The sequence below is a fragment of the Myotis davidii genome, unplaced genomic scaffold (genome assembly GCF_000327345.1).
Source record: "Myotis davidii unplaced genomic scaffold, ASM32734v1 scaffold488, whole genome shotgun sequence".
Classification (NCBI taxonomy): Eukaryota; Metazoa; Chordata; class Mammalia; order Chiroptera; family Vespertilionidae; genus Myotis; species Myotis davidii.
In genome coordinates, this window is record NW_006300365.1 from 1,145,208 (window position 1) to 1,157,713 (window position 12,506).

Sequence of the window (12,506 nt, forward strand, 5' to 3'; positions counted from 1 at the left end):
TGGTTGGCTGGCCAGCCCACCCCCGATCGGGGTGGGGGGTCCATTTGGGGTGGGGCAGGCCTGGGGGAAGTGCTCTGGGAGATTTCGAGGGGGGATTGGGGCCCAGATCAGGCTGGTTGGCTGCTGTAATGCATGTCATAGCGACCGGTCATTCTGGTGGTTCTGCCTTTCAGTCACTGGGCTTTTACAAATTCGTGTACAGGTGGGGTCCCTTGGCCTGGCTGGCGATCAGGGCTGATCAGGCCGGCCAGCTGCGGGAGGGACCACGGGAGGTTGGCCGGCCCCCGGAAGTTGGCTATGGGAGCGTACTGACCATCAGGGGGCTGCTCCTGCGTTGAGCATCTGCCCCCTGGTGGTCAGTGCACATCATAGCTACCGGCCATCGTCTGGTCGTAATGGTTGCTTAGGCTTTTATATATATAGATAGATTACATATATACTAGTAAATTATAGAATATGTGCTAAAAAGTATTTCAAGTTTAATTGTAATAGTAATTACCATTATGTGCTAGTGTGTATTAGGCTCTTAGTTCTTACCACAGCCCACTAGATAGGTAGTAGTGTTAACATTGTGGGTAGGGAATCTGGTTGGTGTAGTACTTGAATATGATGAGTAATTTTGAAAATTTCCAATAGGTATATGTTACATATATTCCTATTTAGAGATAACAAAATTACTTTGTCATAGAATAGGATACTGTTTTGTTTGCTTCAGTTAGAAGATATGTATCCATTCATATAATTGCTAATCATGTTTTCAAGATCAAAAAGTTCACTATTCACACTGTGTCATGTTAGGATGTAATCCGTGCTAGTATTGTTCTTGCCCTCTCTGATCGCAACAAATGTCATGGTTTAAGCTTTAAGCAGCATTAGCTGCCTTTTTTAAGATTTTAATTTTTAAAATTTTTTTCTGTAATTATAGTTTGATTCACAGCTTTTTTTTGTTTATGAAATTCAGTCTTTTGAGATACTAAATTTTGAGAAGAGAGTCTTCTGATAGTTAACAAATCTAAGATAATTTTCATTTAGAAATCTAAGATAATTTTTTTTTAGATTTCTCTTAACTGAAATATTCTATAGAATTTTGAAAAAAGGATCTAAGATCACCCATTTATATACCTCTTTATTTAAAGGTGGGCTAGGTTCCCTGTATTTTGAGTTTATAAGGTTTTTGGCAAAGTCTCTGGGCCCAGCATAAAAGATAGAATTCCAGCCACTCGAGGATCAAGAGATGGCTCTGGAATCCTACAAGGTTCTTAGGCTTTATAGACTTTTTGGAGGGGATAGTAGAGCTGTAAAGGGAGGAACCTAGGAATCTACAAATTAACATAAAGGTTTAAATATTTATAAGGTCCCTTGCAGGAAACATGTGAGTGGTTCTAAAATCTGCACACTTTACACTCCTTCACCAACTCAAAGCTTCCCACAGGGATCTGTGTAATTACATTTTGAAGGATAAGATGCATGTTAGCAAAAATATTAATTTTAATGGGTCTTTTGGAGGCTTTAATTGTGTTTCATATTATTCTCAGCAACTTTTAAACATTAAAAATAGTAAGATCTGTGCTGTCTTCTGAATAGTGTGTTTTGTATTAGGCCATTTTCAATCCTTTTGTATATTTTTTGCTCTTAGTTATAGTAAATGTTTTCCATAAGAGAATTTATTAATAAACTATTAAAAAACTATTTCAATTCTTCTAAATAGTGTATTTAATGTGCATGCTACTTTAATTATGTAATAATGCCTGGAAGTAGTTAATGAATTATAAATATAGAAGAAAGTAAAGGAATAAAGTATATTTATCCGCAAAGAAAATTTGAATATCATACTTTATTCATTCAATGCTTGGTTGAATGTGGGTTTCCCATTTTTGGTGTTTCTAAGGCAGGGTGTGGCATACTATGGATTTTCAGCGAAATCTTGTCTGTTGCCTGTTTTTTTGAACAAGGTTTTATTGGAACTTAGCCAGCACATTTATTTACACATTGTTTATGGCTGCCTTTGTGCTACAGTAGCAGAGTTGAGAAGTTGTGACAGAGACTGTGTGGCTTACAAATCGTAAAATATTTACTGTCTGTCTCTCTAGAGCAGGGGTGGGGTACATCTGGCCAGTGTACCTCTAAGACCCTCAAAATCATTTGGTCTGTCCCTGCTAAAGCATTAGGGGTGAGTTAATTGTTTGACCAAATATAGCAGGCTAATTTTTAATTTGATAATTTTGTGTGGTTATGATGTTATAAATATTCAAATGGCCGTTGCCAGAAAAAAGGTTCCCCTCCCCTGCTCTAGAGATGTGTGGTGGCCCCTGCTCTAAATATATACCTGTTCTGTGATGTACTAGTTTACTCTTCCACCATCAGTGCTTGAGTGTTCCCAATATATGACCTCCCAGATGCTTGATGTTTTATAAGGAGCTGTCTAGTGTGGCTTTTATTATTTTTAAAATTTTATTATGTTTGAGTTTTTTTGAACCTCCTTGATCTGACGTTCTGTGTCTCTGTAATTCTGGAAAGTTACCTGATATTTTCTGTTCACATATGCTCCTTTCCTATTATTTTTGTGATTTCCTTTCTAAACTCTTAGTAGATATTTTTTAGGCATCATTACTAATCTTCTGTATCTCATAACCTTGTATTTTTCCATGTCTTTATGTTACACTTTGAATAGCTTCTTTGCAGTCTTTCATGGCATATATTTTATCTTTGTTATCTAATGATGTCTCATTCATATGTTCAATTTGTGATTTCATTAGTTTTATTTATACATATGATTTCTAAAAATTCTTCCTTTTTCCATTAAATCTTTGTTTCTATTTAGTAATGTCTTTTTTTCCTGCCCAGTGTTTCAAACATTTCTTTCATTTCTTTAGTTATTTTCTCTTAGGATTTCTGTTTTTCTCATTTTCAGGACAGCTCAGAAATGCATATTCTATAAGATTAAATATATATATTTTTATCTCTCTCTCTTTTAAGTATCTCTCTGCCCTATTGCCTAAAATAGAAAACTATCATTTCTTTCTCCCTCAATTACTATATTATGCCTTAGAGGAATTCTGTGCTTTTGATTACTTAATGATAACTTTCTCTGTATGTTGTTGTTTCCATAGACTAGATTTCTTTTTTAAAAAAAATACTTTTATTGATTTTTTTTTTTACAGAGAGGAAGGGAGAAGGATAGAGAGTTAGAAACATCGATGAGAGAGAAACATCGATCAGCTGTCTCCTGCACACCCCCTACTGGGGATGTGCCCAAAACTAAGGTACATGCCCTTGACTGGAATCGAACCTGGGACCCTTCAGTCCGCAGGCTGATGCTCTATCCACTGAGCCAAACTGGTCAGGACTAGACTAGATTTCTTGAGTGGAATTTTCTTTTCTCAAATGGAAATCATAATTTTAAGGATCTTTATTAATCTTACAAATTTTCAATTTAGATTATGTTTTAACAATTTGTGTTCTCAGTTTTCTTACTCCTGAGGTTTAGCATGTTACATTTATTTTGGTCATTTTTTTTCTTATTCTTTTAATCGAGTTTACACACATTTTACCCATTTTCCTCTTTGGAACTGATGGTATGCTAAATGAAGGTAAACAAGTGCTCTGTGAATTTTGAAGCAGGTTTATCTTCCCAGCTTCCTTGCTTTTTAATTGCTTTAGTCCATTGCCATTAATGTTTTTCTCTCATGTTGTCAGATATCAATCTTTGCATATGTTTTCCATTGTTTTTTATGATTAAGAAGTCTTTCACCATAAAAAAGCTAATTTGTCATGCTAATTTTCTTTTAGTATCCCTTCTGTTGTTACTATTTATATTTAATTCTATAATCATATGCAACTTGTTTTGTACATGATGTTCACATTTAGATTTTATTCCCTCGTCATCAATTATTCAATTCCTCTTCAATAATAGTGATTATTAGTTATCATATTTTTGTACTTTCTAATGTCTACAATGGGGTATCATTTTATAATTTCATTAATCTCTATCTATTATAATATAATTTAGACCCTTTATTCCATCTTGTTCTTGGGATATTAAGAATTGCACATATTCATATTTTATAGATAATTTATAGCACTATTATGCTAGAATTATGACTGTTTGATTCTGAAATGTGTGAATGAAGCTAGTGATAAAAACATAGATGGTGCTTTTTTTTTTTTTTTAGCTGTAGATGCTACATGGTAACCTCAGGAATCTGGAATATAGCCTTCCTCCAAGAAAGAAGTAGATCATATTTTCTGAGTATTTATGAAAAGTAGTGTCCTTTTTTGAAAATACTTGCTGCCCTGGCCAGTGTGGCTCAGTTGGTTGAGCATTGTCCTGTGCACCGAAAGGTTCCAGGTTCTATTCCTGGTCAGGGCACATGTCCAGGGTTTGGGTTTGGTCCCCAGTATAGTGTTGTACCCCGCGAATCACAGAAGGACGCCTCAAAAAGTCAAATTAAAGAGTCACATTTATTGCAATCCGGGACTAAAAAAAAGCTTAGGCATGTTATCTAAATTACAGTTTTGGATCTCCGGATCACTGAGTTGATAGAAACACATTATCTAGAGTAATTGTGCTGTCCTGGTCTCGGGACCACTGAGTCAACTGGAACGCACCACCTGTGGCCACTAAAATAATTTAGGGTAATTGTGCTGTCCTGTTTCCAGGTACAGAAGAATGTGCTCTCTAAAACCAGTATGATAACAATCAATGGAATAGTCATTCAATCTATAAGGCATTCAATCGAATGGGATGACTTATACAATTTAGAAAATCAAAGTAACCTGTCCATTGTTAAACAAAGTAAATAGGTACATAAGCCAAACAGTAGGGTTAAAGTTAAACTATAGATGGTAGCTACCATACTTCAATAGGAGGTAACCAATAAATACCTCCCTCATACCCCGCCCCCTTCTTCCCTCCTTCCTTGTCCTTCTAAAATCAATAAAAACATTTAAAAAATACTGACAAATGATATTAGCAGTATATAAAATAAATCAGTGGGCTAGTGGTTAGCAATTCCTGAGTATGTTCAAGAAGTGACTGTCACTGGAGAGAAGAAACACAAAAATAGTAGAATAGGGGGAGAATAGCACAGCATTAAATCTAATGCTGTGAAAATATTCTTATATACCTCAATAACTTTTGAGATCATTGTGTTTTAACAGTAGATATATGAGGTATCAAAAATAAAGTAAATAATAATTGGAATTCTTGGTAATAACATTATCCCATATAATTTATTTGGATAGTTTTCATGAAAATTTGTTTTCTAAAATTGGATATTTAAATTTTAGTTACATGCAATGGTACCAGTCCTGTGGCATAATGTTTGCAATATTTCTGAACAGTGAAGTATTGTTATGATTTATAAAAGTATTAATGTCCTGATTAGCAGTTTTGTTAAAATATTTTTTCTCAGCCAGTCTGGCTGGTGTGGGTCAGTGATTGAGTGTTGACCTATGAACCAGGAAGTCATGGCTCCATTCCTGATCAGGGTATGTGCTGTGGTTGCAAGCACATGCCCTGGTAGGGGGCGGGGTGCATGGCAGGACTCCGATCAATGATTCTGTCTTACCATTGATGTTTCTATCTCTCTTTCCTGTGTTTCTACAAATATTACACAGACATATTGGGGTTTTATGGTTCTTTTTTTATAATGTGATATTTTATATTGAACTAAACATATTTCATTTTAGTCATTTGAAAATTGGCACCATTCCTATATTTAGCTAATAACTAATCATTAAAAATCAACCTCAAAATCAGCATAATGATATAGGACTACCTTTAAACACTAGGCCTAAAACTAGAGAAGTTTAAAATGTGCTAATGAAAGTTTCCCCCACAGTAATTTTATTAAATGTTTTTAAATCTCTCATCTTATGAATTTTTTTTTTGATTTTACCTATAGAACTATATCTTAAACTCTTTTCTTAATCTTATTCATGATGAACTAATTCCCTCCTTTTAGCAATCTTCCTGAGCTCTTTCCGGGTGCCATATGAAGAAATCAAAATGATGATATTGGAAGTGGATGAAACACATTTGGCAGAATCTATGATTCAGGTAAACAAGAGGCAGAGAGCTTAAGTTCCAATATTTCATTGCAAGCTTCTCATTAAACGGAAATCTGTAAGTGAAGCAAAATTCTTAAACCAAATCATTCAACTGGAAAATCATTGCTGCATAATTAGTTTTAGCATAACTTCTGCATTGCCAGGAGATAAAACTCCGAATGTTCTTTTAACTGCAAACTAAATATAATGCTATCAAAATAATTACATTTCAATTATTTTAAATGACTGTTTTCTGAAAGTCAGGTTGTTTAATTTTACATTTTTGTTTTTGTTACAGTTAAGACTAGTAAATATTCATTTAAATTTGTATAATATTTTTAGAGTGTTTTAGAGTTTTCTTAGGCATTGATGTCTTCTAATGTTGTATTATTATTTAATATAAAGTCGAGGGAGATTTCTTTTTATTTCAGAGAAACCTTACTGACAATCCCTACTGGGGTCATTTGTGCTCTTATATATACTACAGATAATTTGCATAGTGTTCTGAATTCATTCAGAAGGCTGGAAGATTTTTTCAAATGATTTGTGTTCACACTATTATTTAAGGAATGCTAGTGTGGTACCAAAGTTACTTGCTGAATTCCACATAAAGTAACAATAATACATATTTAGATAGAATTTAAATTTGAAGAATCAAACCACAAATTATATAGCCAGAGGATGATATCTTTAGTTTACTATCTTGTATTTTACAATGGGAGGGTATTGATGTTTTAGCAGTGAAAAGAAAACAAGGATTATTTGTTAATGTCATCAAAATTATTCGAGACATTTTAATTAATCAGTAAATGGTAACCTTAGGACTTGTTCTTGCCTCTCCTCTCTTGTCTCCTAAATGTGGTGGTTCTATAATCCCATTAGTGATTTCTGCTGTGAGTCTCTGAGACATAAACTACCTAATTCATCAACACTTGTTTAAATGCTTTTTCTCTAGCAGTTTCTTTTTACAGAATGTTGTCTTTGTTACTGTTGATTGTGTATATGCCTTGTTCTTAATTGATTCCAAGGTCCTTAAAGCAAAATTTTCTACTTAATACATGTTCATAGTTTTTATAATACATTTGTTAAATATTTATGGAGTAGCTTTTAACTTGCTTACATGAATGGTTTGGAATAATAATGTGACTTTTGTTTTGTAGAGATGAAAAAAATTATTTCTATTGAAATTTGTACCCAAAGAACATTAAGTTCCATATAACTTATTAATATATTAGTTTCTATTACTGCTATAATAACTTTTTATTTTTACTGCTATATCAATTTACAACAAATTTAGTGGCTTAAAATTACATGAATGTGTACCATCTTACTTTTCTATAGACCAGAAGTCTGGCCTGGGTCTTACTGTCAAGGTGTTGGCAGGCTTGACTTTCTTCCCATAGGCTCTAGGGAAGACTTTGTGTGTGTGGGGTTTTTGTTGTTGTTTGTTATTTTCTTTTCCAGCTCCTCATGGCTGCCTCCTTCCTTGGCTCCTTGGCATCTTCTTTCACCTTCCAAGCCAGCAATGTTGCCTCTCTCTGTTTCTTTCTTTCATTGTTATATCTCCCTCTCACTTGGTGGTTCTGTCTCCCTCTTCCACTTGTAAAGAACTTTATGATTGCATTGAGCACATCCAGATAACCAGGATAATCTCCCTATTTTAATGTCAGCTGAAACTAGTATTTTCAGAGGTTCTGGAGATTACATGTGGACATCTTGGGGGAGGCTGGCTCATTATTCTGACTACCATACTTGCCTAATATAAATTTAATCGTAATGAATTAAGAATCTAAAACTTTAGTTGGGATATAAGCAGAGGCTTAATATAGTCATTAAAAAACAAGACTCATGGCTTTGAAGTCTCATTTTTTTAATTTAAAAAATACATTTCTTACTGCCCATGTTGAACAGGGCATGGGAAAAGCATTGCTTTTTGACAATCATCTTTTGGTAGGTTTTGTTCACTGTCCTGATTTCATTTTGGTGTATTTATTCATACATAACAAGCTGTCAGTAATGATGTCATTTTCCCACCTCACTCTTTAACCATTTACCTTTGTTCCATCAGTCTTTTATTAATTAATTTATTTTGCTGTGTGAGTGTGTGTGCGTGTGCACCTACCATGTGCAGGGTACTGTTTTAGGCTCAATCAGAAACAGACTTTACAGTTTTGGAATTGATAGTGTGCCAAGGGTGATGATTACATATTTCTATATATATAAAAGGCTAAGCAACCATCAGACTATCTGACCAGCTGACAAGCCAGTAGGTATGATGCGCATTGACCGCAAAGGGGCAGATGCTCAACACGGGAGCTACTGAGCTGCTGTGACTTGGCGGTGGCAGTTTTTGGGTGTCGTACCCCGGAACCAGAGATTCCTTACGGGGCTGTGCGATTCCACCTTTGGCCGTAGGTTATGTTGTTGCTGGGGCACTGTCGGCCTCGAATCTGGTTTACTGCCGAGCTGTGATGACAGCAGACGCCCTTTGAGCCGCAGTGCCACCCCAGGTGCGGCTGGCCTAGGAGGGACCACTGGAGGTTGACTCCAGGGCATGTCCAGCCTGTCTCACCCAGTCCCACCCCACCGGCCACCTTCTAATTAATTTTCTTTCAGTGTGCATGAATTCGTGCACCAGGGCATTAGTATAAAATAAAAATACAAGATAAACGTAGCTGATTTATGATACATAATGTGTGAGGGGAGTGCCAGGTGTGTATATGTATAAAGATAAGGGCACCTGACAGAGGATTGAGTGAGTAATGTAGTGAAGGCAGTTAGTCTGGATGTAATAAAACCCTGAGCTGTGTGGGCAACTGTGAAGAGTTTAGTTTGATAAGATCTTAGGATTTGTGAACTATATTCGGAGACACAAAGCTAGGTTGGGGATGTGCTCTTACAAATCACCATAGTTTTATTACTTTGGAAAGCAAAAATACTGAAGTGAAAAATTAATACGTTTCTGATGAGAGATTAAAATTTAATTATATATTAACTAAAAATATTCAAGGGGATTGGATGGTCATTTAAAGAGTGCTGAAGAAATTTAGAAGCCTGATGTAATAAATAATTAAAATAATCCAGATGTCAACTAGAATGATTACAAGAAAATATAAATAACCAAGTCTTTTGGTCTCAGGCAGTTCTATTAGGAGAAATTTCTATTTATGTGGAAAAATCATATACTACCTGCATGTTTTTGTTGGTAGTATTAATAGTGAATATGTTTTTCAGGGATGATCTTAAATTGTGACTTTTTGTTTTTGGCCAGCCAACCAAGTTTTTATTCAAAGATACACAGTGAGTCAAAAACTTGTTTTTTGATTTAACTAGTTTGATATATAATATTTTCTAACATTATTTTTAACTAATAACACCTTTGGAGATTTATTTCCCCATTAATACATGTAGCATGTTATAGGCTTAATTTAAATTTGTACTTGAATTTGGGCTTGCACAGAATATACTGATACTATAATTTGGGATTGTGATCACCAAACCACTCTTTTTTCTTCTTCTTAATTTTATTATCAAAATGCTAACTTGTTATAACATTATTATAGCCAATTATATTTGGACACAGAAGGATCTATATATAGACTTTGTCTGAGTGATTGTATAATCATTTAAGTTCTAACAGGGAAGCATATTTATATGTATTTCCTTGGTTTTTCTCCATTGGAGTATTTCTTTTTCCTGTGTGTGTGGCTTCGGAAAGGTTGTGCCTGGACAAGGAATCAGAATGGCCACAGGAATCTGTGGTTTCTAGACTGCAGATGACACAGGCAAAGGGCATTACAGCCATAGGCACTTAAGGATCCTTATATGTTATTACTTTTATCTGCAAGGTATATCATTCTGTGTTTTCAGGGCTTTTTTCAATGTTCTTTCACATCAGAAGAATTACTTTATCTTTGTTTTTTTTAGGTATTTTTATTTTTATTATTAAAACCATACTCATATTGGTTAAATGTTGCAAGAACTGTCATTAAAATTCCCTTGTTTTCTTTTTGATTCTTTCCCTTGCCTTTTAGTAGCAATATGATAATTTCTTTTATTCCTGTGAGTGAAGTGTTAAAATATGTTTGACTTCGCTTGAAATTTCTGACGTTTAATTCCCTAAAGCTGAAATGTAATTGATCACATTTATCCAGGTGAGAAAGCTGTTTCTTTGCTATAGGTTGAGTTCTTCTTTCTCAATTATACAGCTAATCAAATAAACATTCAGTAGTGCTTGATTTGAATATATAATAACTCTGGATAGAGAAAAAGAAAATTGCTTTCAAGATGCAGAGAATACAGCTTAAGGCTTTGCATAAAAGGGAGGTTACCTAGAAATACAACTAAAGATTAACTTTTTTACTGATTTCCTTCCCAGAGTTCTTTCATAAATTTACCTAGAATTCAAGAAGCACATTTGTTGAAGATATTTTCTTTTGGTTTTCATTTTTAGAACTTATTAAAGCATCTTCCTGATCAAGAGCAATTAAATTCATTGTCTCAGTTCAAGAGTGATTATAACAACTTAAGTGAACCAGAGCAGTTTGCTGTTGTGGTGAGTACTCTTAGTGTTAACTCTTTTGAGGGAATTTTAATTAATATTGTGGAAAACATGGAAGAAAATGTAAAGCTTTTCTCTCATTATTACTCACAAACTTTTAATGTCCATTTATTTTTAACCTAAGGATATTTATGGGACATTATCTTGATTTAAAATATGTATTGGGATTCTAGCCTTAAGTGAAATCCAAGGAGTCTTTAAAAAGTATATACATGATTTCACATTCTCTATTTGATGTCAAAATGTAAAGTGAAAATTATGACTTATTCTAGAGTTATGTGTTCCAAAATATTGCAATAGTAGCTTCAGTTTCTCATTCTAATCACTAACTCCAGTTCATCTCATATTTTAGATCTGAAATTACAAATATATTTTGTTTTGTTTTGGTTTGGTTTTTAGCAATGAGGTTGAAAAATGAATACATTTTAAAAATCTTCAAAAACTTGATAATCATCTTATTCCAGCTTTCTATTTATAGAAGTTGGGGTCTAAAGAGGTGAGAAGACTTGCCAGTGTTATATATTAGCTGTGTTGCAACTTAAAATTAAGATTTTTATCAAGCTTTTTTTCTCTTGCTCTTTTCTCCTACCATTAATTCACCATTTTGAGGTTGGTTATACTCAGTTATCATGATGATACTTTAAAATAGTATTTTATTTTTTATTATATGTTATTTTGTTTTCCTTTTCTTCAATTATATTATTACCAACCTCCAGGGACATGATGAATTTGCATTTGATAAAATTTTGAAAATTTGGGTTGACTACCGAAAGGACTATGCCTTCATACCATATTTTGCATCTTGTAGGCATTTGCTCTTAAATTCCTTCCTGTCTCTTCATAAATCCATTCTACTCAGCCCACCCTTTACTGCCTCCTCCTACCTCTTGTCTCCCAAGTTCACGAAACTCTGAATAGAACGCAGAATAAAAAAGGCAGGGTTTTTCCTTTCACAGTCTTTTAATTATAAAACTTTCTAGCTTGCTATATTTGCAAAAATGCTTTTTATTTTATTATGCAATTCTTCAGGGTACCTTTTCTTTTTCCTCCCCCCACCTTGTATTTTCTTGTTTGCTTTGTTTCTATTACCTGATCACTTTCCTTATCTCTTAATCCCTCTAAAATGTTCTTCTTGCAATGTCTTCCATATGAGAATAAATGAATAAGGGAGAATTTGCATTAAATTTTAAACCACAGAGTACTTAGAGTTTTGATCTTTGGCCATTTTTTTGACTATTGAATGAAAATAAAAAAAAAGTTAAATTATAATTTTGAAATATTTCCCACATACCTTAAGTCTTCAACACATAAAAGTTTATATGAAAATGTCTACCTAACTAATAACTTCTGTTGCATATCTCTGAACATATTTAAAACTATTCACATATTCTAGTGATTGTCACAGAAGAATGAACTCAAACTAGCAAATATTTTAGGTTTATTTAAAATAGCCAGGTTATGCTCTCCTTTAAAAACTAGAGTTGAAATCAAAGAGCTCTGCTTTACAAGCAGTGTACTCGTAGGGTCAGATCATTAAAATAATTATGTTCCCAGATACTAGTGCTAGAGGTTATAGTTTTGATTTTAAGGCAGTGAGGAACCACTTTCCTTTCAGGATATGTCAACTCAAACTTGACCTTGAATCTACTCATTCTATCACAGGTCATACCTGCCTGCAAATGGAATTTAATGTGGAAAGAGTAATGCTGTTGAAAAGTATTTGCTATGGACAGTGTGAGCAGTACTTTATCATCTGTTGATTATGACTATTCTAGAACACATTGTTTTCAGTTCTGGTTTGTGTAGTACTATCATTTTAAAATATGATTGTTTTGGTGAGGAAAGGGGAAATGCTAGTAAAGTTGGGGGAAAATGAAAACTATATATATATATA

The 12,506-nt window shown here is 34.0% G+C and overlaps 1 protein-coding gene across 1 annotated transcript in view; it reads left to right on the forward strand.

Annotated features, from left to right (window-relative positions):
• The window catches only part of DIAPH3 (diaphanous related formin 3), a 522,899-nt gene that overhangs the window by 241,731 nt on the left and 268,662 nt on the right, over positions 1-12,506 (forward strand). Inside the window, exons 18-19 of the mRNA XM_015572462.1 lie at positions 5,967-6,061; positions 10,505-10,606. Of these exons, the coding sequence (XP_015427948.1) occupies positions 5,967-6,061; positions 10,505-10,606 (197 nt within the window). The remainder of the gene's footprint in view (positions 1-5,966; positions 6,062-10,504; positions 10,607-12,506) is intronic.